Source organism: Kuraishia capsulata, genomic scaffold (assembly GCF_000576695.1).
Source record: "Kuraishia capsulata CBS 1993 genomic scaffold, Kuraishia_capsulata_scaffold_4, whole genome shotgun sequence".
Taxonomy (NCBI): domain Eukaryota; kingdom Fungi; phylum Ascomycota; class Pichiomycetes; order Pichiales; family Pichiaceae; genus Kuraishia; species Kuraishia capsulata.
Window position 1 is genome coordinate 174,487 of NW_019172953.1, and position 27,882 is coordinate 202,368.

At 46.9% G+C, this 27,882-nt stretch overlaps 15 protein-coding genes across 15 annotated transcripts; 5 read left to right on the forward strand and 10 right to left on the reverse strand.

Moving 5' to 3' along the window:
• Positions 1 to 104: 104 nt before the first annotated feature.
• KUCA_T00003206001 (uncharacterized protein) lies at positions 105 to 4,346 on the reverse strand (the record flags this gene model as incomplete). The annotated part of the gene is made up of 1 exon (XM_022601598.1): positions 105 to 4,346. One exon carries the CDS (start codon positions 4,344 to 4,346, stop codon positions 105 to 107), a length of 4,242 nt encoding a protein of 1,413 aa, XP_022459224.1.
• A 341-nt stretch (positions 4,347 to 4,687) lies between these two features.
• KUCA_T00003207001 (uncharacterized protein) lies at positions 4,688 to 5,443 on the reverse strand (the record flags this gene model as incomplete). The annotated part of the gene is made up of 1 exon (XM_022601599.1): positions 4,688 to 5,443. One exon carries the CDS (start codon positions 5,441 to 5,443, stop codon positions 4,688 to 4,690), a length of 756 nt encoding a protein of 251 aa, XP_022459225.1.
• A 583-nt stretch (positions 5,444 to 6,026) lies between these two features.
• On the forward strand, positions 6,027 to 6,767 carry KUCA_T00003208001 (uncharacterized protein; the record flags this gene model as incomplete). The annotated part of the gene is made up of 1 exon (XM_022601600.1): positions 6,027 to 6,767. The coding sequence occupies one exon, from the start codon at positions 6,027 to 6,029 to the stop codon at positions 6,765 to 6,767; it is 741 nt and encodes a 246-aa protein (XP_022459226.1).
• A 245-nt stretch (positions 6,768 to 7,012) lies between these two features.
• On the forward strand, positions 7,013 to 7,957 carry KUCA_T00003209001 (uncharacterized protein; the record flags this gene model as incomplete). The annotated part of the gene is made up of 1 exon (XM_022601601.1): positions 7,013 to 7,957. One exon carries the CDS (start codon positions 7,013 to 7,015, stop codon positions 7,955 to 7,957), a length of 945 nt encoding a protein of 314 aa, XP_022459227.1.
• Positions 7,958 to 8,289: 332 nt separating this feature from the next.
• Positions 8,290 to 9,660, reverse strand: KUCA_T00003210001 (uncharacterized protein; the record flags this gene model as incomplete). The annotated part of the gene is made up of 1 exon (XM_022601602.1): positions 8,290 to 9,660. One exon carries the CDS (start codon positions 9,658 to 9,660, stop codon positions 8,290 to 8,292), a length of 1,371 nt encoding a protein of 456 aa, XP_022459228.1.
• Positions 9,661 to 10,587: 927 nt separating this feature from the next.
• Positions 10,588 to 12,075, forward strand: KUCA_T00003211001 (uncharacterized protein; the record flags this gene model as incomplete). Its single annotated transcript, XM_022601603.1, has 1 exon — positions 10,588 to 12,075. One exon carries the CDS (start codon positions 10,588 to 10,590, stop codon positions 12,073 to 12,075), a length of 1,488 nt encoding a protein of 495 aa, XP_022459229.1.
• Positions 12,076 to 12,467: 392 nt separating this feature from the next.
• KUCA_T00003212001 (uncharacterized protein) lies at positions 12,468 to 13,748 on the reverse strand (the record flags this gene model as incomplete). The annotated part of the gene is made up of 1 exon (XM_022601604.1): positions 12,468 to 13,748. The coding sequence occupies one exon, from the start codon at positions 13,746 to 13,748 to the stop codon at positions 12,468 to 12,470; it is 1,281 nt and encodes a 426-aa protein (XP_022459230.1).
• Positions 13,749 to 14,089: 341 nt separating this feature from the next.
• On the forward strand, positions 14,090 to 15,577 carry KUCA_T00003213001 (uncharacterized protein; the record flags this gene model as incomplete). The annotated part of the gene is made up of 1 exon (XM_022601605.1): positions 14,090 to 15,577. The coding sequence occupies one exon, from the start codon at positions 14,090 to 14,092 to the stop codon at positions 15,575 to 15,577; it is 1,488 nt and encodes a 495-aa protein (XP_022459231.1).
• A 384-nt stretch (positions 15,578 to 15,961) lies between these two features.
• On the reverse strand, positions 15,962 to 17,377 carry KUCA_T00003214001 (uncharacterized protein; the record flags this gene model as incomplete). The annotated part of the gene is made up of 1 exon (XM_022601606.1): positions 15,962 to 17,377. One exon carries the CDS (start codon positions 17,375 to 17,377, stop codon positions 15,962 to 15,964), a length of 1,416 nt encoding a protein of 471 aa, XP_022459232.1.
• Positions 17,378 to 17,838: 461 nt separating this feature from the next.
• KUCA_T00003215001 (uncharacterized protein) lies at positions 17,839 to 19,233 on the reverse strand (the record flags this gene model as incomplete). Its single annotated transcript, XM_022601607.1, has 1 exon — positions 17,839 to 19,233. One exon carries the CDS (start codon positions 19,231 to 19,233, stop codon positions 17,839 to 17,841), a length of 1,395 nt encoding a protein of 464 aa, XP_022459233.1.
• Positions 19,234 to 19,533: 300 nt separating this feature from the next.
• On the reverse strand, positions 19,534 to 21,804 carry KUCA_T00003216001 (uncharacterized protein; the record flags this gene model as incomplete). Its single annotated transcript, XM_022601609.1, has 1 exon — positions 19,534 to 21,804. The coding sequence occupies one exon, from the start codon at positions 21,802 to 21,804 to the stop codon at positions 19,534 to 19,536; it is 2,271 nt and encodes a 756-aa protein (XP_022459234.1).
• Positions 21,805 to 22,060: 256 nt separating this feature from the next.
• Positions 22,061 to 22,915, forward strand: KUCA_T00003217001 (uncharacterized protein; the record flags this gene model as incomplete). Its single annotated transcript, XM_022601610.1, has 1 exon — positions 22,061 to 22,915. The coding sequence occupies one exon, from the start codon at positions 22,061 to 22,063 to the stop codon at positions 22,913 to 22,915; it is 855 nt and encodes a 284-aa protein (XP_022459235.1).
• Positions 22,916 to 23,017: 102 nt separating this feature from the next.
• On the reverse strand, positions 23,018 to 23,674 carry KUCA_T00003218001 (uncharacterized protein; the record flags this gene model as incomplete). The annotated part of the gene is made up of 1 exon (XM_022601611.1): positions 23,018 to 23,674. The coding sequence occupies one exon, from the start codon at positions 23,672 to 23,674 to the stop codon at positions 23,018 to 23,020; it is 657 nt and encodes a 218-aa protein (XP_022459236.1).
• A 187-nt stretch (positions 23,675 to 23,861) lies between these two features.
• On the reverse strand, positions 23,862 to 25,271 carry KUCA_T00003219001 (uncharacterized protein; the record flags this gene model as incomplete). Its single annotated transcript, XM_022601612.1, has 1 exon — positions 23,862 to 25,271. The coding sequence occupies one exon, from the start codon at positions 25,269 to 25,271 to the stop codon at positions 23,862 to 23,864; it is 1,410 nt and encodes a 469-aa protein (XP_022459237.1).
• Positions 25,272 to 25,543: 272 nt separating this feature from the next.
• Positions 25,544 to 27,859, reverse strand: KUCA_T00003220001 (uncharacterized protein; the record flags this gene model as incomplete). The annotated part of the gene is made up of 1 exon (XM_022601613.1): positions 25,544 to 27,859. The coding sequence occupies one exon, from the start codon at positions 27,857 to 27,859 to the stop codon at positions 25,544 to 25,546; it is 2,316 nt and encodes a 771-aa protein (XP_022459238.1).
• Between the last annotated feature and the right edge of the window lie 23 nt (positions 27,860 to 27,882).

Genomic DNA, 27,882 nt, shown 5'->3' on the forward strand with positions numbered 1-27,882 from the left:
CCTACACACTACAAAATTTTTCAGATCAAAAGTTAATTTAGATTACAATGTTATATGGTAGTTTGGTCAATATTTGGCCATTTTTTTTGCCTCTTTGCCGCTCATCAATATCCACCATAGCCACTATACGCACCGTAGCCGTAACCGGCAGCCGCAGCAGGAGGCCCGCGACGGTGCTCAGTAGGTCTTTGACGGTTCGCTACCACTGTCTTAAAACCATTGCACAACGAAGTCATATCAGGGTAAACGTTGCCGGAGAACGAGTAGCCGGTTGGCAGCGCCTTCACGTGCCACGTGCGGATCTCGGAGCTCGGGGAAAGCTTGAAAAGCAGCAGGAACCAGCCGGGCGACTTGCGGTTATAGCAGAAGGTGTAGCAACTGCGATTCTTGTTTGCAGCTGAGTATCTTTCAAGCCATTGTTTTGTCTCGTCCAATGTGCCTTTGCGGAATTTCTCGTGGTTCACCATGTCCTCCACCTTTTGGACTACGGAGCCGATATAGCCAACCAGCAATTCATCCAAGTCAGAGTACTTGAACTCGCCAACCTGAAGAACTCTGCCAAGAGAATATTCAGTGGCCTTGCCGTGTTCCACCACATCAACGTGCTGGAACAACTGGTCGTCCACCTTCCATGTGACCACCAAATGGTTATTACCCTTCGAAGAAGGTCTGATCACGTACTCTCCAACCTGGAGGGGTGCCAGATAGTCTTCGGCCTGCTGGCTGTTAAGGTTACGGAAGTAAGGGTGTTTGATCACCCGCTTGGCACGGTTTTCAGTCGCAACCTTGTTCTGCTCGATCTTCTTGTCCGCCTGTTCAGCACCGAAATCCCACGTTCCCTCGTACTTCTCGATGTACTTGGTGGTAGCGTTTGAAATGTCTTCCTTCAAAAGCGAAAGATCGGCCTTGAAAGCCGAGTAGTCCACCGAAATCACAGCTGCTCTCAAAGTCTCACCAACAGTGAACACCTGACTTGGAGACCGGTAATCGCTCTGCTCAAGCATATGGGATCTGCGAATATTACCTTCAATCAATGACTGAGTGACCGCGACCAAAAACCGGTCATCGACCCTTCTCAAACTCACTGGAATAACCGCACCAGGGTGGAAAGTCTCCTCAGATTCTCCGGTGAGCATTCTGAACACTTCCGATTCCGATAGTCTGTTGAAGCTACGGCGCAATTCGTCATAACTTCCTTGGAGCTCCTCCTTGATGGTTTGCAGTGTGGCACGCTTACGCTGGTTGTGCTTCTCAAGCTCGTCACCGTACTCTTCGATAATCAAATCGTCTAGCTTTTCTGTGCCCTTCTGGTAAAGATAATTGATAACCCCACCACGTTCACGCTCAACAATTTCACGATCGCCTTCGTCCAAGTCAAGGGCATCAGTGGCCATCTTGCGAGCCAGATCATAGTCTTCTGGATGGATTCTGGTACTGTCCAGCGGCTCTCCATCAGCCTCCATACTCTCATCGTAGTCAATGATTAGGAAAGAGGCACAGTTGATAAACACGTGCCTCGACATCAGCTCTTTGGTCACTAGCTCCTGCCTGCTATTCAAAGCACCATCATTGGCCTGGATCTTCTGCACCAATCCCGAGGCTTTTCTGGCCCCAAGACCAGCAACATACTGCAAAGCCAGTGCCTTATATGGGTCTCTGACTGCATCGTTTATGTGGATTCCCACCATGTTGGTGATGTCCACGAGAACAGTTTCAATGGCTTGAACAACTCTGTCGGGAGAGAGCAGCGTCTGATGCTTGTGGATAGACAGAGAAGGCAAATCCTCGCCTAGAGCAATGTACTCCAGCAGAGGCGATTGCGCATAACGAGCCAAAGCGACACAGAACCGCGCAACAACAGGCTTGTCGGAATACTCCTTTTCAGCTCTCTTGGAGTGCTGATACAGCTTTGCCGTCTCATCAGCCACCCACATAACCTCCAGCAATGGAGCCTCGCCATCGTCTGTCTCGAACGTGAGCTCTTCTTGCGGATCGTTGTTGACACGGACGTCGTTCTTTCTGATCACCTCCGAAACCGTCTGGTGCAACATTTTCGCATTGACGTTGTAGCCGGAAACGGCAATCACATCTGGACGTAGTCTTTCGATCACCTTGAGGAAGGAGCGGTCAAACTCTGGATTCTTGAGCTTTTCTTCGAATTTCACGGATTCAACGAGTCTTCCTTCATCATCGATCATAACTGCAATCACTGCGTCGTCCCTTTCTCCGCGGCCATTAGAAACAGCCAAAACTCTGGGAATGGTTCCCTTAGAGTATCCAGCGGGCTGGTAAGGAGCCTGGTCTACCTTTCTTAGGAATTCTTCTCTAACATCGTAGAAAAGAAGCCTCTCAGAGGTGGCACGGAGCTTTTCTTTGACATTCAAAGAAACAATAGGGACCAGCTTCTTCATCGCGATTTCAACGGCAGAGCGCCTCAAAGTGTTCCAAGCTGCGGACACATCTGAGGTTCCATCAGAGGCTAACGAACCGTACAAATGATCCGTGAAGGAGTCAAACGACTTGAGATAAATCTTGATCTCAACCAGAGCCAGCTGTTCTGCTTCCAACATCCTTAAGAACAGGTCCGGGTGGAAACTAAACGATTCAGTAGGCCTATTGATGGCGTATTTGAAATCAGCATAAGGGCTGTTCTCGTCTATCTTGACCTTACCCTTTTCCGTGAGAACAATGTCAATATTGGCATAATTCTGGAAAGCCAGTCTCAACGTGGTTCTCAGTCTTGGATCATGGAGCAACTGCTCAGCATACATGTGTTTCACAGCCTCAAGGGCCTTGTCATCAGTAGCCAAAAAGCTTTCACCAGCTTCGACAACGGCAGCTACCATTTGTTCTGGAGATTGTTCGGGGTCTTCAGTCTGATAAAGCTTCTGATTGGTTGAAACGTTCTCACCGAATTCTTGGGCTGAAATACCAACGGCCTTCACCACTTCGTAAAGAGGGTCTGCCCTCACTTTCTCGTACACAACGTACTTTGAATGCTTTTTAGACTTGAGGTCTCCATTCGAGAAAACAGCGTCCTTGATCTCAGCTGAATATGTGAAGGAAAGGTAGTCGTGGATGTCCTGCAATTCCACCATGGAGCGTGAAGACTTGATATACTCCTCGTAGAGAGAGTCGAAAACACCAATGGACTTGTAAACGTTTTGGATCGCAAGCTTCTTCTCGTAGATTCGATGGTACTCCAAGTCAAGTTCAACCAGTCTCCAAAGATCGTGCTCGCTCAGCAGCTTAGAAACCTTTAATGCCCCATCTTCGCGATATGTGTGCAGTAGGAAGTCTCTACGATGACTCCAAATGAAAGGAACTTCCAGAAGTTCCCTTGAGATAAATTCCAGAACGGTTTTGACAGAGGCCTTGAAGGGTTCCAACAGAAAGGTCTGTTGCGCCAGCATCGCAGCCTTCTCCTTCATTAGCTCGTTAGCAACCCAGTCCTGTTCCAAGGCAAATTCTTCCTCTGAAAGATCGTAATGCTCAATTCCCTTTCTCAGGGCCTGGAACCTTTCTGGGACATCAGACATACGAATCAGATCATCCTCTTCGGTTAGCAAATGTTCCTTCAGTTCGGACATCTCAAACACTTCCTCCAGGGTCTTGGGCTGTGCATTCTCCTCGGTCTCAACTTCGTTCTCCTCCTCCAATTGCAAAGCCCAGTCGTATTCCTCGCCATCACCGAAAATTTCATACAGCTCGCCTAGCTTGTCGTTGTCAATGGATGAGTGAGCGAGCTGATTCATGGCTCTTCCATTACGGCGCATTCTTGCAACTTCTTCGTCACGGTTTTCGTCTTCAGAAAATTCATCGTCTTCAATGAAACCATCGAACTCGTCCAATTGCTGACGAGGCCTTTGCTCATCGTCTTCCTCCTCGGGCTCAGCGGCCTCTTCTTCATCAGAGAACATCTCGGTCAGACCACGAGGGCCTTCTGAGGCTCCAGAATCATCAGCTCTTTTGAGTCTCTTGAACTTGGACTTCTCCGCCAAATGGGCCGGCAAAGCACCTGAGTTCTCCCTGAGAAGTTCGAGATCGTCCTCATCCAATTCTTCGTCATCACGGACTTTTCTCTCGGCTTCAGCCCGACGTTTCCGCCTAGACTTTTTGGTTTGTGCCGCGTCGCCGTTGTCATTGTCGTCATCGTCATCGTCAACGATGAAACCTTCACGTACTTTCTGAATGGCCTCTGGATCGTCGTCATCATCTTCATCCTCTTCAGACGAGTCTACAACATTGCCAACGTCGTGGGAATCAAGATCATTTTCATCATCGCTATGCGAATCTGATATATGATCCTGGATCTCCCGCTCCTCTTCACTTTGAGCCGCTGACATTCTCTGTGTGTGTTTTTGCCTTGTTTGGTCTCAACGAATGGCAGATACAACAAGCTGTGTGCTGCACTATCAGAGCTTCTGGCCAATGAAGTCGCGATGGGTGCAAACAATCACTTGATGACAAAGTGGCGGCTTTGTTTTGTAGAAGGAAAGAGGTATGGTTGGCAAGAGTGAAGGTAAAAGTGAAAGACTGTCGAGCATAAAGTCGTGCACACACAGAAAAATGGTGTTGCCGGGTAACCCTCAAATACAGGATTCTTAGTCAAGAGATATGTCTCTATTGAAAATTCGAGTCCAGTTTTTTCCTGATAATGTGATATAATTTAGGTATTAAACTCCTTTTATAGAGCACTCCCACGCTCCAATGCTTCCTGGATATCCCGCGTGTACTTATCATAGTGCCGACTCAACTTATCGTTGAACTGCCTGTTCTTATCGTTGATGAATCCGCTATCATTCTCTCCCACAGGCCTGTTTCTCTTCATACGCCTCTCATTTGCTGCAGCAAGATTGGCCACCAAGCCCTCCACAGTGTCCTTGGACGGCCTATAGCGCGCAACTAATTCCTGTATCGCCTTGTCGTAGTCCTGCCCCTGCTCCAAACGCTCAGCAAGCTGCTCCATCTGGTCGTTGTGAGACTTTATTGAGACTGGCTTGTCTTCTAGATCCTTCTCGTAGGCTCGCTCAGCCATTTGAACATAGTTTTGAAACCCTGCCTGCGATTTCCGATGTTTGTCGCGCTTCTGTTTCGCGTCCCACCGCTCGACATCCTCTATCGACCAATCCCAAGCCTTACGCCTGTCATGATCTTCACCTCTGTCTTCTGATTCCAGTCGCACGAGCTCCTCCTCAGCCTGCTTCTGCTTTTCCTCCAGCCGCAGCCGCACCTTGGCATCCACCTTTTTCTGCTGGTGCTCTCGGAGCAATTCTTTTCGGTTCGAATCAGCCGACTGTCTTTTTAACGACTTCAACTCCTTCAGTTTCGCAAGTCTTTCTTTGGCTGTGAGATCTGTCATTGTTGTGTTAGCAGAGAGGAATGCTCTGATATATATACCTTGAAAGAACCTCACATCAGAGAAAGAGCGATGCTCTGCCATTTCAACAAGGGTACAAAATATCTGTCATTTCCGTAAGGGCACAGATCGTCTCGTTTATTAAGCCCTCACCAGACTGAAAAATTAGCTCACGATAAATTGGCCTCGAAGCCTCAACTTTTGTAAAACCAAGGGCCAGGCCTGAATAATGTTTACCAATAAACATAGTTTCTCGTTTCCGCTGGATTTCATGGAAAGGTCTGTTCCAACAGCCTCAATCTGTGTCTTCTCTGATGGGTCACCCGATGGCTGTTATCGGCTATATCAGCCATACTGCGCGAAATCTTTCAAGTAGTACTTTAGCTCACACTTCGTATTAAAAGCTCCATAAAAGGTCCCATTCCACAGACTGATATTACCTGAATACATTTCAATTTTTAAACATTCAAAATCCTCTCAATTGAGCGAAATTACACCAAGATTCTCAGATCCGGCCCGAAGTCATCATCTCCCCACATAGATGGCATGATCAATAACTTTCAAGCCCAGCCAATCTTCTTTTCCGCTTCCTCTTCTTTTCTTTCCAGACCAAAAATTTGAAACTTTTGGTGATTCATCAGCATGTCTTCACCAAGTGTATGCCTCAATGACTCTTCTACTACTAAAATCGCTTGACACTAACCTTACCCCACAGCCTCATCAAGACCTGCTTGCCTACCTGCAGACTCGAGAGGAAAGTTTGAAAAGCAATCGTCCCAAAATTTTGGAAGCAATTGAAGAGTTCTATGGCCCAAAATCCGAAGTCTCGAGATGCTCTAGGATTTCCAAAGAGTTCCTCGACCAAAAATCTAGGTGTTGTATCGAAATAGGAAGCGACCTCGGCTATTCCGCAGTTTATCTTATCGATAAGGCGTTGAAGTTGGATCCTTTCATTGATATCGACTATTATTTGCTTCTGGAAGATGAGTCTCATGCCAAAATTGGCCGTTACATCATTGAGCTCAGCGCTCTAGATCGCTATGTTCACGTCATTCAGGGTCCGACCTCGAAAGTACTGGCCGGCCTCGGCGATCTGATACTTCCGGTGGATTTCTTATACCTCAACAACTCTGCTGGACCTTATGTTTCTGTCATTCGCGTGGCCGAATCGTTGGGAATGGTGGGGAAGGGAACATTGGTTGCTGCTAATGTTGGCCCGGAGGTTGACAAGTACGAAGAATACATGACCTGGACTCCTGCGGAGAAAAGACAGTTCATCTACACGAATAAAAATGTTTTTGATGTGGAATTTCCGGGGCGTTGGAACGTGGTATATGCTACCCAGTTGCGTGAGTCTGGCGGTCATACGGTGGCATTGTCTACATGTATTGATTTTCTGGATAGTTAAAACCGCTAATATCAGCTAAGAACCAATACCATTACTTGAAACCTTTCATATATCTGCAAATTTCGGAAATAACCCTCACAAAATTCCAATTATACCGACAATACCCCGAAGCATTTCTGACCTTTTGACAAAAATTCTGAGCCGCACGCCTTTTTTCGAAGAGCATCTCTTCAGCTCAGCTTTCTTGACACCTCACAAGTCTTATTACGGTATGTTATCCCTACTTTTTCACTCCAAGAAAAAAAATGGTGAAAGTTGAAACGTACAAGAGCGAATATCCAACTTCATATTTTCGATTGGAACCTTTGGAGTCTGCCGGTGCCGATTCGGAATCGCCACTATTGCTCTTCCTTCCAGGCAACCCAGGCTTGGTCGAGTACTACATCGATTATCTTCAGTTGGTGCAAGCGGCGTTTCCACAACTCGAGATATTGTGTGTATCTCATGCTGGCTTTAGTACCACTCATGGGGAAGGGCCGAAGGAACTATACCCACTTTCGAAGCAGATATCACATAAGTTGGAAGTGTTACGGAAGGAGGCCTTCGATGGTTCTGGTTCTAAGCGTCAATTGCTGGTGATGGGTCATTCCGTCGGATCATGGATACTCCAAAGGGTAATTCTGGGTGTTTTGGATGATTCAGACTTGAATTCGAGTTACGAAGTGGCGTTTGCTGGTCTCATCACCCCAACTATCACGGATATCGCGAAGAGTTCCAATGGCAGGATACTCAAGGGGCTTTCTGAGCGGATTTCGCGTCTTCCGAAACTGGTCGGGCATCTGAGTTTTTTAATCTCGTGTTTACCGAGCTCGGTATTGGAATACTTGGTGGGGTTGAAGCTTGGAGCTGCTAGTAGTGGATCTTTGGCTGCCACCTGCAAACTGGTGACCTCTCCTTCCATTGTTGAACAGGCCCTTTCGCTAGCATCAGAGGAGATGAGAGTGATTGGGGCAGACCAGAGTGTTAATGAGCGCTTTTTTGGATGCAAATTTGAGAAATGGGCCTACTTTGCAGCCGCAGATCATTGGGTAGCGGACGAGACTCGCGGATTGCTGATGGAGCTTTACTCAGAAAACGTCGACACGGAATTGGGGGCAAAAGGTGGAATAACCCACTCTTTTTGTGTATCTGAAAGCAAAGAGTTTGCTGAGATTACCATTTCTGCTCTTGAGAAAGCTGCAGTGCTATGAAAGCCCTTACGATTTTCCTACTACATCTAACGATATCACAGGTTTTATTTATGACTTATACAGTTTAGAGATACATCCAGCTGGGAAAAAAGGAAAGGAGGAAGAAATTAGACAGCTGTTGCCAAAAAAGTTGATATTGAACACGTCTCTGGTATGGTACAACAATGAAGAAGAAGGGTGCGCTCCACGGAACGCGAACCCGAGGATGCAATAAGAACACAGTGGGAATGCATTAATCATGCAAAAAGGAAGCAAGAATGCTACTTGTTAGTTCTTGAAAAGACGATTGGAAGATGATTTGAGAGCCAAAGCTTACTGGCAACTCCTATCATTCAACTTTCTCTCCTTTTCGAATGCCGATTCAATAACCGTGAAGCATGGCGAACAAAACCAACACAAAGAACACTAACAAGCGAGTCAGAACCATAAGACTCGGCAATGCCGAGGATCTCTTTTGCGTACTGGACCTGAAATTGCCTTCTTTCTGAATGATCCAGTAATTCATCATCAGGTCTCAAAACAGGACCAGCATACAGTCTTCGTGTTCCACGCTTTGTGCGTCTTACTGTTTTGAATTTTTTGTGACCGGTAGGAATGAGTCCGGTTCTGTTGATGGATTCCAGAAGAAGAATTTTTGCATACCTCATGTTCATGTAGATAACGGCTGCTTGTTCGATCAGGAAGTATATCTCCATGCGCATGGGTTTATTGGAAGATGAAGAAGCATCACCCTCCACAAGGGCTTCGCCGCTGGAAGGGGACGAAGCCGGGGAATTGTACACCAATGGGGCAAACTTGGCTGGGATCATGGCCTCGAAATCTTCGATTTTCTGCCACAAGTTGAGCCATTTTTGCGCCAGAAAGCCACCGATGACATCTTCCTCAGACTCGACGTAGGGAATATGTCTCAATCTGAAGGATTCCCAAAGAACAAAAAGGCTTTCCTGGAGCCACCATGTCTTATCACGACTAGCCAGGAAACTTTCATCAGCAATCGCAAAATCAACACGGTGATCGCTGGTGAGCATCTGACACTCATCATGAAGTCTGCGTGCCTCTAAGCCGTTGGCAGATGAAAAACAGCCGAACTCAGAGGTTTGCAAGTCCATCACAGGCATGACTCCAAACCGGGTCATGAACGCAAAGTCCACTCCCGTAAGCGTGTAAAAACATGCCTGAGTAAACAGGTAGCCATATTTTTTCCCGGAAACAGCATTTGAGTCCAAGATCTCAAGTAAAAGGGCCCATGATCCAATGATGTGGTGCATGAAGGTCTGGCTTTCGCCAAAGAAAAGTCCCTCAACCACTAATATCAACGAGCATAGCAGTAGCTTCGGGTTCTCGCGCTCGGACGAGGCAAGGTTGATCCGGAGCTGCTGCAACGCAGCGTTATGATATTTGAGGCAAAAACCAGCATCGTATGCCTCTGGATCAGAACCGTGTAAGTACAGTGCGCTGCAAGCAAATATGCAATTCCGCAGAATACCAGACGACTCTATGACAGACACTCGGGCAACCAGGTCGCTAAAGAGCGGGATGGGCGAATATAAATCCAGCCAGATTGCTACCTTATCAACGAAGGTTTCCAACAGCATAGCTTCGGTGTCGTCACATATGTACGGCTCGTTTATTTCATCGGCGATTTCTGCGTCAACCGCAAGCCGCTGGCATATGTATTCGAAGAGCTTGCCCTGCGAACGCATCAGCTCAGCATCACTGTATTCGTTTGTTTCGAAATCTAGTTGGAAGATCAGCGCTAACGGATGAATATGAGTGAAGTCAAAAAGGGGTTAGGCACTTTTTGGGTTCTGTCAAATCAGGGGAACAGAAGTGCAGTAGACTCACTTGCTTTTGGGAGAGAACGCAGATAGACCTTTGGGGGGCAACGCCGAATTATATACGTGCAAATGCCGAAAGCAAGAAATCAGCTGTTTGAAAATGCTGTACTTCCGGAAAATTTGTGAAAAAAATAATGCGATATGAAAGTGGATTCTATACCTCGCCGGGGTTGGTGTTCTTCTGCAGGCTTCTAGAAAGATGTCGCTCGAGTGGCCCCGATGCGTTTCTGGCGGGAAACAAGCGCCCAAAACCATCACATGCGCTGAGCCTCCACATGCTTTCCGGCCTACCACATGCCAAAGTTCTGACCCAGCTGACTAAATCCGGTGGAAAATTTGCGATAAATGACACTTAGAAAGCAATTTAATGCACTCGTCAGGTGGGTTTAACGGCTCAAATAGTTCCATGGAGTTCCATAGCTTAGCGCCACATGACCCTTGCTGCAAGGCGGTGCAGGCGGGTTGTGTATTTACCAGAACAAAAAACACTCATGCCACGACCCGTAGATATTTCACTTCACACTGCCTTGAACCGACCATCAACTATTAATATCACCAACGGAATGGCCATGAGCACCCCGGCACATACGCCGACACAGGTATCGAGCACAGAAGTGTTCCATGGTATGGACACGTTGGCGGATTATGAGTTTTTGGATCAACTAGGCCAGGGCACGTTTGGGTAAGTACCTGTGGTCAGCACCACGTCAACGGGTTTCGTTGTTCTTGTTTGACTAACCGATAAGTGTTGTTTCAAAAGCCAGACAGAAAAGATCGGGCCAGCTAGTTGCTATGAAGAAGCTGATTGTTCATGATACAAAAGACGGCTTTCCCATAACGGCCTTTAGAGAGGTGACCATCATGAAAAATCTGGCACACGGTAATGTGCTTCAACTTCTTTCCATGGTTCACGAAGATGGTGACGTCTCCAAGAAGATTCCAGGAAGTTTCTACACGATCACTCCATATGCATCAACAGATTTGACGGGGCTTTTGAACAACCCACGTATTCGCGTGAGACCCAGTCATGTCAAATGCATTCTACTTCAGCTATTTGAGGGAATAGATTACATCCACAGGAAACGGTATTTACACAGAGACATCAAGGCCGCAAACATTCTTATCGACACTTCTGGAACGCTGAAAATTGCGGATTTCGGCCTGGCCCGAGTATACTATGGACCGTCTCCAACTAGGACTCGTCCCGGAGCTGGTGAACATGAGTACACGGGACTGGTCTCCACGAGGTGGTACCGTGCTCCTGAGCTTATTCTCGGAGATAAGAAATACACCACCGCTATCGATATGTGGAGTGTTGGATGTGTTTTTGGCGAGATGTTCACTGGGAAGCCCATCATGGAGGGTGAGTCTGATGTTCACCAGGGCAATCTCATTTTCCAGTTGGTTGGTCCAGCAAACGATAAGACACTTCCTGGCTATTCTAATTTACCTGGCAGCAAGACATATGGAAATTTGCCCCAATCGCGGAATCTGGAAACACAATTTGCGCATTTGGGAAAACAGGGCATGGACCTTCTTTCTGGCCTCTTAACGTTAGATCCCTTGAAAAGGCTCACTGCCGAGCGTGCTAAGGACCATCCTTATTTTGAGTATGAACCATTGGCGTGTCCTCCTTCTGAACTTCCTACTGCTGAGGATAGTCACGAGTCGGATTTGAAGAAGTATAAAGAAGAATCACAGAATCAGCAGCAGAATCAGCAGCAGCACCACTATCAACACCCGCCACGTTCTCCAGGACCAGGACCAGGACCTCACCACCAGTCATTTCGTCCGCACAATTCTAGCTCCAACAAAATGCACGTGAACAGTTTTCCCAACGGCCCAAGACCTCGGTTTGACGAGCATTCGAGCTCCAATGGGTTTGACATCGTGCGGCGTCCACCTGGGCCTACAGGACCATACCCTACAGGACCTCAACACAATATACCTCACAGTGGACCCCACAGAACAGACTCAAGATATCCGAAATTTCCTCGTCCTCCCAAACCGCAAAGTTACCCTTCTGAGAAGGAATTCGGGAAAGTGCCTGCGTTGCCCAACTTCCCTGATCGACCAGGCCAGCCCTGGAGACGGCCACGCGAGGGACCTTCCGGCCTACCGGTAGCTCCTAGTTCAGATTCGTCTATACCCAAGAATCCAGCAAGAACTGCTGCTAGTCTGTATGGCGATGACAGAATGAGCAGTGGACTGGCGTCACTGGTGAATGGTTCTACGAGACCAAAGGAAGGAGATACTCCTAACAAAAAGGCAAAGAAGTGAGAACATGAAATCACGAACGAGAAGAGAAAAACTGAGAAGCGTTGAAATATTCAGCCGAGTTAAAGAAAGCGAGCTTAGACGAGCTTAGACGAGGTATGCTATAGAAGACGAGCTGATTTGAAAAATACACCTTCAGATAAACAAACTAATTTTCACGAATTTTTCCTCAAGCTCTCAAGAATACAAGACCACGATCTCATGTTAAAGCCATGTATAAACTATGTAAAATTATCATCGAAAGCCGGACGATGTTGGAGCGACTAAGCAGCGATATGCATGCCATTCGAAATAACCAGGCTGAATAAAAACCCAAAAATATCCCAAAATTGCGTAGCATTTGGAAGCTTTATAAAATTATAATTTTTTTTGAAACATTCAAAGTGTGGCCGAATCTATTTCCTAAAATTTGTCGTCATTGGAGACCTAACACCATCTCCAACCATAGTAATCTTCTGTAATCTGTTCAACTTTTTAATGGAAAACACAAAAACAAATACAGCAGCTGCAGTGGATCCCAAAGTAACAATCCAGAACCAAAAGTCCTTCTCCTCGATAAAGTTCTCGAGGTTCATTCCATAAACAGCAGCGAGATACAGCATGAAACCGAAACTGAGCAGTCCTGCCGAATACCGCAGTCCAAGCAACATCAATTGGTTCCGGTTAGAGTCAAGAATGATGTTGATAATTTCCTCAGTCGTTTTAATATCCGATATGTAAGATTCAACTGTCTGGACGATCTCGTCCGAATGTTTGAGATACGACTCAAGCAGAAACTCCACCTCTTGATGATCGGCTCCTTGACGAGGCCTCCCGGCCGCGCGGTCCGAGAGATAGAGGTCGCAAAGAATCTCATCATCGTCTAAGAGTTCATCCAGAAGGTTTCTAATCAACGTAGCCTTCTGGTGAAACTGGGTTAATTTTTTTGACTCGATCAGCAGGTACTTGAGCTTGGCCCTGTCGATATGGTCCTCCAATTCTTGGAGAACTCCTTTAACGACGGTGGTATGAACTTTCATTTCGGAATGAAGGTTCCCCATCACAGATATGAATATCGCCTCCAGAGCCCGGATCTCGTACGGAAGACATGCCACCGCAGTTGGAGTTTTGAGTTTCGACTCAAGATCCAAAACGAAGAGCTGTGTTGCCGTAGAGTCTGCTGCTCTGTGGTTGAACAGCACCACCGAATCCGCCTTGACTAGGGCGCGGATATTCAAAAGACTCAGTAGAATTGATTGAGGCCGCACCAGAATCGATGGAACGATATCGTCGTAACCTTTGTCTATTTTTCGTAGGTCCCTCGGTAAAAGATCGTGCTTGACTATCAGGTCAGACTTCTTGATGTCTGAAGCAACATCCACGAGGTTTCCATCCTCGTTGAACACCAGACATCTCATAAATTCGTTGAGCGTACTTGTGTTCTTTTGAGTCAGATTCTTAGACAAAAGGATACGGTTGTAGTCTTGCTGTGAGAGGTCCGAGGGAGTAGATAGTTGCCTTCGCCGTATCAGACTAAGCAGACCTGATGTGCCTCTCCTTATAGGCATCGCCGAACTCAAAAAGTTGAACTGCCTGCAGAGCATCTCTTCTGGATATGAATAAGGCTTATTTTTGAAAAATCGACCAACAATACGGGAACTGAACCTGGTACAAAGTGATGTATTTAGACCATGCATGTTGAAATTTGTGCTTAGCGCCCCATCCGATGAGCTTTGGGCGCTTAAGAGCTCCCCAGATCTGAGCGGTTGACACAGCAGTTTCTCGCCTATTATCGCTTCGACTTGACAGAAAAGTGGATTTCAAGCATCCAGACAGATTAGATCCTACTTCAACAAAATTTGAGATTACTTCAACTTTACCTTTCTTACCAGAATCACCTCTAAAAGTGCCCCAACACTTCTGGCGTTTAATAACGGTTCACACACGCCAAAATACACGCTCAAAGCAGAGAGATGATGGGCATGCAAACGCGTGGAGCTAACGCAGAGCGTTTTTACCAGAGGAAGACATAGACATCATGTCTGTGCGAGTGTTTGCTGAGGACCAGTTTGATTTGAGTTTTGAACTGGGGAAGGGTGCCTTTGGTGTGGTTTATAAGGCGCGGGACCTGGTGGAGGACCGGGACGTGGCCATCAAGCAAGTGGATCTGGAGTCTTCTGAGGAGATCCGCGAGATCCAACAGGAGATTGCAATTTTGGCCAGTTCGAACCATGAAAACATCACGAGATACTACGGCAGTTTTCTGAAGGGTTACAAACTCTGGATAGTGATGGAGTTTCTGGGCGGTGGTTCTTGCGCTGATCTGCTTGCAGCTGGTCCCTTTGACGAGACGGTGATCTCGCTATTGTGTCACGATTTGCTTTTGGCATTGGTATATCTACACGAAAGTGGGAAGATACATCGGGATATTAAAGCAGCAAATGTTCTTTTAAGCGAACAGGGAGAAGTCAAGATTGGAGACTTTGGGGTGGCTACACAGCTGTCTGGAAACTTGTCCAGACGAAACACTTTTGTCGGGACGCCCTATTGGATGCCGCCGGAAGTGATTCTCCACAAAGATTACAATTATAAGGCGGATATCTGGTCATTGGGAATTACGGCGATGGAGTTTGCATATGGCCGTCCTCCACTTTCTGAATTCCACCCTTTTGATGTTCTTTTCAAAATCGCTGACCAGCCGCCTCCAAGTCCTGGATCAGATTTCAGCTCGGATTTCCGGGCATTTGTAGCTTTATGTTTGCAAAAAGATCCGAAAGAAAGGCCCAATGCGAAGACCCTGTTGAAACACCCGTTCATCAAGGCCTGGAAGCACATCAACAGATCCGTTCTTACAAAGCTGATCGACAAAAAGATGAAGTGGGATATCGAGACAGGCAACACTAACAAAGTATACTATGTTCCCAGTCGATCGCAGAAAACCGTGGATCCCAAAACGCCTGCCTCAGACGTGTTTGATCTGGGGACGGTTACCGTACGGGAACGCGATGATACCACACTAAGGGCAATTTCAAACAACCAAATGAGGCCAAAACGTGCGTCTGATGCACCTGAGTCTGGTCTGCTTTTGAAGAAAGCTTCCACAGTTTCCGTGGAGGAGACAGTTAGCGTGATAGAAGACAGAGAAAGGAAGAACCGACTCAAATTGAATTCGATGCTCAATCACGCATTTGACGATACCACTTCAACGCTAAATTTGAACACTCACCAGTACGATACTTTGGTGAAATTCCAGTCTAGTCTGATCACCAGCTCTTTCATAGACCCAGAAATGAAACAAATCTTCCCCACGTTTTTCAGGCATTTTCTGAACAGACTCATGCTTTCAGACACGGAAAGTTTGAAAAAGATGCTTTTACCCAGTCATTACAATGAAATGGAGACGTTGGCAGCCACTTCCAGGAAGAAAATGCAAAAAGTCTTACCCCGGGACGAGATTGAAGAGCTGCTATTTGGCCGTTGGGCCGAGTCAGCTCTTGAGAGATGGCCGGCGGCCGAGAACGAATGATAATAACGAGATATAAGAAGGAAGAGCATTTTATGGTATGTAGGGGGTTGTGTAGGCATCTTTGGTGTTTTAGAAGAAGGCATTTTTAGACTGCGTCTTTACGATAATCGTGCATAGATGAAAATGGCATTACTATAGGCATCATGCTCGTCACTGCACCCCAGCTTCGAATATCTGCAAGTCCGCGCAATCTATTGTTTCTTGGCGCCACAACTCACCCAGTTTATATAATTCCTTTCACATTAAATGACTTATTGCTAATTTTATGCCAACGTCTTGTGCAATATATTGCGCTCATGCTCTGGATTTTTCATGATTGTTCAGTCTGCGCTGATTGCATGCGACTTCCTATTCTCATTTGAGAGGATTTGCTCATCTTCTAAGTCATTCTTGTTTCAAAACCATTTCTGATTCCAATGATGTATCCCTCCACAAGAAAGCCACTGCAACCGTGGCAGCTAAGTGAGAAATATGACTGGCAGATCTGAATTCTAGGATGTCGTACATCAGAGAGGATATGGGCTCGATGTATATCACATCGCGGCCGAACCCGTCAAGTACAATTGGCAAGATAATGATTAACACTGTTGCGATGAATCTGTTTGCAGTTGCTCTTCTTCCGTGCAAACGTAATTCGGAGAATGTCTTGATAGATAAATAGGAGCCAAAGACAAAACTGACCACATACTCCAAGAAAGTACACGTATGCAGTAATTTCAGAAATATAGAACGGCTGTGCCAGCGCCGCCTCCACCTCCCCCCACGCCGGAATGCCGAACCATAACCTGAAAGCAAGCCACCCACAAGAGTGGAAATGGTTACCAATCTTATGAACCAGACGACTCGTTTATCTTTTGATCCTGAGGTGAAAAGGTATCCCGATGACATCAACAGCAGATTGTACAACGCCCAGCAGAAAAAAAGGGTCGTTAATGCCGTAGAAGCAAAGTCTAGTAGAGATCCTTTGGAGCTGGTCTCAGGGCCATTCTTATTCAAGTGGTATAAGTGGCTCGTTGACATGAAGTAGACTAGAGAGCATCCAAGCATGTACATCAGTATACGCAGCTGAATCTCTGCATTTTTCAGTTGTGATTTCGTGCTTCCAATAGCAAGGTAATCGTTTGTCGTGTATTTTCTCCTGAGAAAGACGTAGTAGAAATACCAGATGGAACCAAAGAAGTAGACGAAGCTTGAAAAAGCATAGATGTACATGTACCTGTGGTCATCGCTGTCCAATTCCCCAAGGGATCCATGATAGTTAACCTCGGCAAACATGGAAAAATCTCTAACGCTAGCTTTCGAAGTCGCAACGGCACAGTAATACCCAGAGGAAGGTATTGGGTAATGTCCAGTGATATTATTTTCGGGGGTGAGTTTGAAAGACATAATTGCAGATTGGTTCATGCCTTTGGCCAGAACTTCATCCAGGGCAAATTTTTGAATTTCTGTTTGATTCTCTTGTGTTCGCGCAGGCATATCGTCCCAACAACTATAATACGAGCCCCAGTCGGTCATGTCAACAATCTCCAAGTCTGGTCTGGAAATGAAAATAATATCCATCTCCCACGCCACTGGCTCATCATCGTTCTCGTCATTAGAGTAAAACCAATAGTCTCCAGACCGAGCCTCGAGGAACGGTTTTTGCTTTTGCGAAAGAAAAAGTAGGGGGCTAACGGAGGAGGAAACAAAATGGCATGAAACGCATGTTCGATTGTTCCTAGTGGAAATTTCACGCTTTAAAGCACTTGCTAGAGTGCACAGAAGCCACAAACACGCGACAACTCTTGTGTATCCTGTCATGCGCTCGCGTATTATTTGATTAGCCGATGTATGCCAAGAAGTAAATCAACAATAAGCATAATCGGGGGCTTAATTACGTGCGCCTGCTTGCAGCTGCAACCTGCGCACGTGATGCAAGTTGAATCGAGGTGCACATTACTTTTTCAGATCACATGCGAGGAGCCAAATTTGGGGAGCACAATGATAAACGGTAGAAATATGTTAAGGATGAGCCACGAGGTCTCGCTTCATAAATACTTATGTAGGAACAGGAAATCTTATACACATATTGGATGCCTCTTCCATCTATCTGGCTCCTCTTCACCCCAGATGAGTCCCACCAAGTCTCTGCTGAAGCTCGTTACTGTACCCTAGTTTCAAAAATCTGCAAGCCCGTGCAATCTACTGGTTTTTGGAGCTAAAATTCACCCAGTTTCTATAATTTCTTATTCTCATTTGAGAGGATTTGCTCCCCATTTAAGTCATTCTTGTTTCAAAACCATTTCTGATTCCAATGATGTATCCCTCCACAAGAAAGCCACTGCAACCGTGGCAGCTAAGCGAAAAATATGACTGGCAGATCTGAATTTTCGGATGTCGTACATCAGAGAGGTTATGGGCTCGATGAATATCACACCGCGGCTGAACCCGTCAAGCACAATTGGCAAGATAATGATTAACACTGTTGCGATGAATCTGTTTGCAGTTGCTCTCCTTCCGTGCAAACGTAATTCGGAAAATGTCTTGATAGATAAATAGGAGCCAAAGACAAAACAGACCACATACTCCAAGAAAGTACACGTATGCAGTAATTTCAGAAATATAGAACGGCTGTGCCAGCGCCGCCTCCACCTCCCCCTACGCCAGAATGCCGAACTATAATCTGAAAGCAAACCACCCACAAGAGTGGAAATGGTTACTAATCTTATGAACCAGACGACTCGTATATCTTTTGATCCTGAGGTGAAAAGGTATCCCGATGACATCAACAGCAGATTGTACAACGCCCAGCAGAAAAAAAGGGTCGTTAATGACGTAGAAGCAAAGTTTAGTAGAGATCCTTTGAAGCTAATCTGGGAGCCATCCTTATTCAAGTGGTACAAGTGGCTGGTTGACATGAAGTAAACCAGAGAGCATCCAAGCATGTACATCAGTATACGGAGCTGAATCTCTGCATTTTTCAGTTGTGATTTCGTGCTTCCAATAGCAAGGTAATCGTTTGTCGTGTATTTTCTCCTGAGAAAAACGTAGTAGAAATACCAGATGGAACCAACGAAGTAGACGAAGCTTGAAAAAGCATAGATGTACATGTATCTGTGGTCATCGCTGCCCAAGTTTCCGAGGGTACTATGATAGTTAACCTCGGCAAACATGGAAAAATCTCCAACGCTAGCCTTCAAAGTCGCAACGGCACAGTAATACCCAGAGGAAGGTATTGGGTAATGTCCAGTGATATTATTTTCGGGGGTGAGTTTGAAAGACATAGTCGCAGATTGGTTCATGCCTTTGGCCAGAACTTCATCCAGGGCAAATTTTTGAATTTCTGTTTGATTCTCTTGTCTTCGCGCAGGCAGCCCCCCCCAGTCGGTCATGTCAACAAACTCCAAGTCTGGTCTGGAAATGAAAATAATATCCATCTCCCACGCCACTGGCTCATCATCGTTCTCGTCATTAGGGTAAAACAAATAGTCTCCAGACCGAGCCTCGAGGAACGGTTTTTGCTTTTGCGAAAGAAAAAGTAGGGGGCTAACGGAGGAGGAAACAAAATGGCATGAAACGCATGTTCGATTGTTCCTAGTGGAAATGTCACGCTTTAACGCACTTGCTAGAGTGCACAGAAGCCACAAATGTGCGACAACTCTTGTGTATCCTGTCATGCGCTCGCGTATTATTTAATTAGCCGATGTATGCCAAGAAGTAAATCAACAATAAGCATAATCGGGGGCTTAACTATGTGCGCCTGCTTGCAGCTGCAACCTGCGCACGTGATGCGAGTTGAATCGAGGTGCACATTACTTTTTCAGATCACATGCGAGGAGCCAAATTTGGGGAGCACAATGATAAACGGTAGAAATATGTTAAGGTTGAGCCACGAGGTCTCGCTTCATAAATACTTATGTAGGAATAGGAAATCTTATACACATATTGGATGCCTCTTCCATCTATCTGGCTCCTCTTCACCCCAGATGAGTCCCACCAAGTCTCTGCTGAAGCTCCTTCATATGGTCATCGCGGCCACCGGACCCACCAGACCCATCAGTCAGATTCTTTGGTTTTGAAGGCTTAGGAGGTGGTTTCTTCCCTGAGTTATCTCTAAGACTGGCAGGTTTCGGTGGTTTCACTTTGACAGGAGCAGACTCCGCAAGGACTGGCATCGGCGATCTTGGAGGCAACGGAACTGGAGAACGGCTGTACGAAGGGGGTGTTGATGGAGGTTCATCTGTCAATGCAGTGGGCTTTTTTGGCTTCGGAGGAGCTTTCTTGTGCTCAGCTTCATCTGCAAGACCTTCTAGTCCACGGAAAGGTTTTGGTGGAGGCTGCATTGCAGCAGCAGCAGCCATATAACCATGAGAAGCGTTGCTTTCGGAGGACTTTACAGAGGCCACACTTCCTTCGCGAGGTGGTGGAGATGGAGCATGTCCGTTGGCTGTTGGCCTTCTGTTCAGAGTAGCAGCTGCCACAGTGCCAGGCTTTGGACCTGCCGACCCCGGTTTTCTGTTTTTAAATTCGAAAGTGGCCAGTTTTGCCCGATCAGCATCTCCAATATGAGGTCTTGGTGGAGGAGGCCCGTATTTGTTGATGTCAAAGTCCATGAGGTTGGTTTTGGTGGGGACCTTTGGGCCTGAGTCTTCTGGCTCTTCCTCGGTACTCGCACGAGAAGCCTCCGAATATCTTGGTGGATCAGCGGAAAAACTGGGTGGACTGGTCAAAACTTGGGGAGCGCTCGGTGGTGGAGCAGTCGATACTGGAGCAGTTGGGGCTGCAACTGCGGCTGGGGGAGTAGGCACAGTCCTAGAAGGAAGGGAGATTGGCGGGGGCCAATCAGATCTCTGTGCCGGTGATGGAGATGCCACACTTGGTGAGACTATAGATGGGGTCGAGACTGAAGAGTTAGCAGAGTTGCCCGTGTGAGATGTAACAGCCTCGTGACTGGGTTCCGAGATATGGCCTCGTTCACGATGAACCGGGGGAGGAGCAAAGCCCGCAGTTGATGGGACTGGCGATCTCAATGCTGGTCTTGCGTAACCCGACTCAGGCTCTGGCCCAGGCTGGTATTCGCTTGAGTATCCCTGTTGTTGAATTGGGGAATTTAAAGAATAGCCCTGAGCCAATGGGGCAGGTTGCTGGACCTGCTGCTGATCAGTAGGGTATCCCTGGAATTGTTGAGGTTGCTGCGGTTGAGGCTGTTGAGACTGTTGCTGATAACCATAGCTCTGAGCCTGTGTATTTTGCTGAGGCATCTGTTGAGGAACCTGCGGAGGTTGTTGCTGATCCGCCTGCTGCTGATTCATCGAATTAATAGCATTACTCAAGTGTGGCTTCATAAAAGCAGCAGCTTGACCAATCTGCTGGTATGTAACGACTGGAGTATTAGACTGGGGTTGGCCAGGAGCTGCAACCGGTTGTTGGCCTTGGGAATTGCTGAGAGAGCCCAGGAAGCTACCAGCCTGCCTCAGCTGGTCCATAGAAATTCCCTGTTGAGGCTGGGCTTGAGGCTGAGAGTAGTTCTGCTGGGGCTGTTGAGGTTGCTGTATCTGCTGATAAGGTTGTTGAGGAGGTTGACCGTACCCCTGCTGAACCTGGGGTTGGCCATACGCTGGTTGAACCTGAGGTTGGACTGGAGCTGGTTGTTGGTACCCATAAGCGGCCTGCGGCTGACCATATCCTTGCTGTTGCTGAGCCGGTTGCTGAGCTGGTGGCGGAATCTGCGGCTGTTGCTGGTACCCGTAATTCTGCTGTGAAGGCTGCTGATACTGTTGATACTGCTGGTTTGGCTGATTCTGATAACCCTGCTGATATGCCGGAGCAGGAGCAGGAGCATATTGCTGGCCATAACCAGGTTGTTGAGGCTGCGGAACAGACTGCTGACCAGGAGGAGCACTATTGGCCCCATTGGCCCCGTAGCCGTAGTTTGGTGGTTGATACGACATGCTTCCGTGGGGAGAACCCTGATCAACTATGGGAGCCCCCGAAAGTGTTCTTCTCGGAGGTTGCGGGAACGACTTCGGGTCTCTAAATGACGAACTGGTATCAACAGGAGATGCTGACTTAGTATCCTCACCTTCTTTGTTTTCAACACCGTTTTTTTTGGCGTTGTGGTTCTTGTAAGCTGTCTTGGAGGCGGCGTATCCGTACTTGCTTACCGCGACTGTTCCTTTTCCAACACCCTTTGCTGTCGCTATTCCGACCTTCTTGAAAGTGTCCTTATTGTTATCCCAGAAAGACATAGGTCGTCTTCGAAGGACTGCAGATTGTGTTTGGAGGAAAGTGGAGCCGGCTCCAGAGCGATCCCGTTTGGAGGGATCAACTCCAGCCATCCGGCGATCACGTGACCAGAGCACTCGGGCTCATTTAACCGCTCAAAATGTATTGGAAGGGGTCACGTGATCTTCTTCTTTCGAGACGCGATTAGATCTGATTCAAAACAGAGAACGCGGTGGGGTTTGCGGGCGGAATAATCACGCCAAACGCCAAACCTCAACAATGACTTCGCGAGACCTCATACTGGACAAGCGGTTCAGACTGTTTTCTTTCAAGCTTATGGGAGATGCGACCTCGATGATGGACTACTACACGAAGAAGGCGGTGGAGAGCTTCAGGACCAAGATCACAGAGGCCATTCTCGAAGGCAAAGTGTTGCTTCCGCCTTCGGCATACGAAGAAGCTTTAGGGGCAGCCGAAATACGACAGAGTTTGAAACTCAAAACGCGAGAGGGACAGTGTCAATTCAACGGGAAAGACTATATACTCGGATCGCTACTTTTCAGGTCTCCCCACGGTCTTGGACAGCAAAGTTGCATTTTTCTCCAGCGATCGGGTGAAAAAAGAGGACTTTTGATGATACAAGTATTGCCAAAGCTGATTTCAACGGTGATAGAATTTTTGACCTACGATATCGGTGCGTTTGTGAAACCTGTTGTTGCAGACCAGGGCCTACTACAACGAAGTGTTAATGGGACGTTTTCCAAGCTTCGCGAAATCGGAAAACTCGGTTCTTTTGGCGATATAGAGTTCACGTTTGGAGTGAATGGATTGCAACAATCGTCTCTGCAGAATGTTTTAATTGTCCTCCCAAACTCAGAGCTTAAGCTGTTCGAATCTTCGGAAGGCCCGTTCTTGAACTCTTTGTTCCAACAACTAGACTCCTCGACAGCGGTCGACTTCTCGAAGCTACAACTTGTCAAGATAAAGTGCACTCTGTTCAACATTTTCTCAAATGGAAAAATCATGTTTACACGAGAAATGACGTCGTCTCCCTCACCTTCTGAGGACGAAGATCGGCCGAGTGTGTGGTATATCCTCGAGGATTTGCTAGACACATTTGTGGTAAAACAATAGACCACAGAGGTTGAAAAATTTGGAATAATAATATTGAATGCTCGACTATTGAACATTCATGCCTATTTACACTATAATGAATACCCTAATGCCCTCTTTATCTCACTTCCCTTCCTCACTTTCTGAAGCCAGCTTCTCAAAGTCAAAGTCGAAACTGGCCCCACAGCCACAGCTCGAGCTCGTATATGGAGAGTCCACCACTTTAAACTGAGAGCCAATCAGCTCGTGAACGTAGTCGACTTTGCTATCTCTGAGAATTTCAAGACTAGTTTTGTCCGCAATCACTTTCCCCGTGCCCCTCACAAACATAGACTGGTCGCTTTTGGGGTCAAAATTCTCTGTACTTCCAAGCGACAAAAGGTACTGGAATCCGTGACACCCACCACTTTCAACTTTCAGCTCCAACGCCGTATTTGGATCTCCATCCTCCTTTGAAATTTCATTCAGCTTCTCAACGGCCCGTTCCGTTATGGCCAAAAAAAGTGGCATTCCGTTGTGATCACTATATTGAAGATTTTCCACCTTCGTCTGCTGGAAATCAACCAAATCAGTAGACGCCACAGGCTCTTTGCTCAGCTCTGAAAGCGACTGTCTTGTCAATGGTTCCGCAGCCGAGTACGGCCTCAACGCCGTCCGCACTGGGCTCCGCACTGGGCCCCACACCGGGTTCAACACCAAAGTCCCAGCGGGAAATCCAGATCCCCACGGGACAGCCATGCTTAGCTTTTTTGCTACTTGTATTCCACGTCTTGAGATCATAGCATGCGTGTTGTGTTGTGTGTGGTGAGATGATGGATTAAGGTGCTTATTTATAAGCAGCGGCAACTTTTGCGGGTGATGATACACCAGGGCACAAAACCATGCGTGCGGCTCAGATGTGAGCGAGCGGTTCCTAGATTAGCCCTGATGCTCACTGCAGCATCCTGTATAGTTTATTTGATACTTACTAGTATATCAATGCTACAAATAAATAACTTGCCAGACTCCCAAAAGCCAGACCACAACTCAAAAAGACAGCCGTAAACCCGCTGGCCGCCTTTTTCTCCTCCTCAGTATCCATATATTGACTAACACTCATGAAGCACGACGAGTACAATTGCCCGTTGCTGAAGCCGAATGCAAGTAGAGCAACCATGTATACTATATCTGAGTCAAAGATGAACAGGGCACCTTTGTTTTGTATGTTGCAGCAATAAAACACCGGGATAAAGAGCAGACGCGAAAGCGAGTAGATGATCATCATCTTCTGCGATGACAGAACGAAGATCGGAAGCGAGCAGGCGAGCCTTCCCACCAAATCACCGATATTCCAGACAAGAAAAGCCAAAGGTATGAATACTCTTTTGGTGAACCACAACGAGTCTGGGTGCGAATCGTGATTGACCGATTCGATAGCGGAGGCATAAACTGGGAAGATCAACGTTACGGAGAACGTGAAGAAGATGGTCAGCACCAAAAGTTTGAGTTTTGCCCACAAAACAGAGAAAGGGACGTGAATATGACTATGCTGCTGTTGCTCGACGGTTTTGATGATATCGTCATCCGAAGGGCCCGAATCAGCAGAGAACACTGAATCTGGATCTTCGTTTGCCAACGGTATATAGCTTTGTGAAGCAGGAGGTGTATCTGGTTTCAAATCATCAAATCGTTCACACAACCAAAACAGAACCAAAGCAATCGCACTGACTGCGCATGCCGTAAAGAAGTAAACTGCAACTGCCGAATTACGGTCCGAAGCCTGAGTGGTTTCTTCAGTAGATGCCTTGATGGACACCGTGCTTGCAATGAGTGCGATAGAGGGTAAAACTCCAGCTATTGCGCTTCCAACCACAACAGCATTAGCATACAATGGCTTCATCACATTCACAAGAGCCATGCACCCAACCTGCGAGAGACAAGTCCCCACGGAACTGAGAAACACATTGATCATAACGAAGACAAACACCATCACGGGCGAAGAGTTCGTCCCCACCAAACAACTCAGTCCCATCAGGAGAAAGACAAAAATCGTGAGTCGCTGTCCCAATCTCACTCTGGCTGCGTAGTCAACATCCTTTTGCCTCTGGGACAAATACAAGTTGAAGAGAGTAGAAGTTAAGGTTGAGATCGTCATCATTGTAGAGGAGTAATTGTTGGCCAATAATGGTTTCGAAGAGAATCTTTCGGTAAAATATTCTGATGCAGAAAGAAAACAGTTCCAGGGCCACAAAAGAGCCATTCCTAGCACTGTGAACGCGATATACTTCAGTCCAGACAGCCGCAACACAAGTCGCGTAGACGGTATCGTCAACACAATTCTGTTATCGTAGTCTTCCCCAGCGCTGCTTGAGCGTGGCTCATCCAGAGGCTGGTCCATGATTATGGCAATGGCTCCGTTTAATTATAGCGAAAAAATGGAGGACTTTCGCGGGGTTAAAGAGTGGTTTTGTGAAGGTGTGAGGGCTGCAGGGGTACGACTGAGGGCCGGGGCTCACAACTGAATTATCATGTGTGCGGCGCTATCGTGACATCAATTCGGAACCATTAAAGTACGTTCTTTGCTTTCAATTCTAAGTAATTACGCGTCAGCGTTAATATTCCAAAATTTAAATCTTTAAATGGAGGTTTGTAAGTGGTATTTTGTTTCCTTCACTGTTGAGGATTGATAATTCTCCAGCTGCTGAGCAGGTTCAGATATTTGTAGTCGTCGCTTGGTTTGTCCATTCCAAACACGATTGGGCTCAAAAAGACAAAGAAGCCAACCACAAGAATGTAAAGCACAGTGTAGATCAAGTTCTGGATACCAACGTATTTGATACGTTGCGTGAGAACCTGGACAACGTAGCAGAACACCATCATCGCAAAGTAAAGTGCGGGTAGGTAGTGGTGCACATAAGTGACTCTCGACATGATGACGAATGGCAAAAAGTGAAGACCCCAGCCAAACATTGGATATATTCCACCCATAACGAACAAGTTCAGGTCACTTGACTTGTCGAAAACTGTCTTCTCTTCAGGGGACTTTAACACACCAAAGTCGTCGATTTGTCTCTGCCATCTGATCAAATGGTATAAGACCAGTAGAGAAAAGATCACTAGAGTAACTGAGGATGTCCACGTGGTCGCGGGAGAACCAATCAAGTAGTATTTGACTGCCTCGTCACCCCAACCACAGAGTCTGATACCCACATTGAGAGTTGGCCATTGCCAAGCAGAAGAGGCTAGTTCGTCGTGCTTCTCAGGATCTGGAACAAGAGCATTGTTGGTGGCAGCCATCGCCAAATTCAGTTGGACGAAGTCCTTCAAGAAGTGGGTTTTTGGAAGCTTGAAGTCATCAGGAGGAAGAGGCAAGTCCTCGTTGACGTGATTCTCGATATTCCACCAGGTTCTTTTGTCACGCTTGAAAGGGTTCTTGTGGCAAACTATTTCACCCTGGCGGAAACCCCATTGTGGAAGAGAGTTTCCAGAAGTGCCGAGGTAACAGTTCATCGCTGGAGAGTAAAGACGGAAAGACGAGGTCAATGGGTGCAGACGCAATTTGTCCTCTGATCCGTATTGGTCAACGATATCAACCACCCAATTGTCCTTGTGGTCACCTATAGTGTCGTTTCCGTAGCCACTCACTTCCCAGGCCGAAGACAGAACTGGTGCGGGAATTTCGTGAGTGTGCAAATTTCTACTAGTCATTTGGTGAACAAGTCTAACAGACATTCCGTGCACGACCGGGTGGGGCTCATGGAAGCTTAGACGGGGATCACCTCTGGCAAGTTCGAATTTCCAGTCGTTGTTGGAATCTTTGTGAGAGTAGGTGGTGACCTGTTGTTGGTTGGAGCCAGCAGGATAGGTCTGGACGTGCGAATGCAACAGACCACTTCCCAAGCCTTGGTTTTTCAAAGTGACTAGAGAACCAGAAGTCATCACCTCACGGGGACCACCACCAACATTGGAACCAATCAGATTGGCCTGGAACAGAGATGACATGTTTGCGTCACCAGGGCCAGAACCGGTAAGCAGATCAAAATGGATCTTGAAACACAACAAGAAGATTCCCATTGGGATAACGATAAGGCCAAAGAAACGTGCAGCCCAGTGGGAAGCATATCTTTTATAAGAGAGGTTCTTGTCACCAAACTTGTTCCAGAGATCCACAACAGTGTAGATTCCAACTAGAGTTGTCACCAGCAAACCCACCATCTTGACCGAACAGACACATCCAATACTGATACCAGTAAGCAATAGCCATTTCCACCACTTGCGAGAAAACTCGTTTCCAGGCACTGAGTTCTCATTATGGAACCGCGCAAAGGCAAACACCGTCGTAACCGTGAACAGAAGCAGCATCGAGTCCAGAAGGATGAATTTGCCTAGAGTACAGTACGACGTTTCAAACAGCACCATTAGCGTGAACAGCCAGGTGGTCTTTCTGTTGAAACCAATCTCCTTCATTGTGAAGTATGCAAAGGGAACACACAACGCGCTGAACGCTGCGTTGAAGAGCCTCATTTTGACATAATCAACATATTCTGGGTACTCTTGTCCAGATGGAAAGTCCCATGAACCATTGTAGTTGGCTAGGTATCCTGAAAAACCAACCAACATTTTTCCAAGAGGAGGATGGACATCGTGATAGAACTCATGCCTCAAGTAATACGAACCAAATTTGCCGAAATGGGCTTCGTCCCACACAACGTGGTTATTAACACCGATCCTGTACACTCTGGTGAACACGGATAGGAGAGTAAACACGACAGGCGCGAGGATAGCCTCTATCCTATACCAGACACCAGCAATATCATCAGAAGATGGAAGCTCAGGCTTTTCAAAAGCTGAATCCTCTGCAGCAATCTCCTGAAGCTTCTCTTTGAGCTCGTCTTCAGTCACCTCAGGTTCCTCTTGGAACGAGACCGACTTGGAATCCTCCGGCTCCACAGAGACCTTTTTTGCACTCGACCTCGTCTGTACCATTTCTGGAAACGACTAATAAAAGA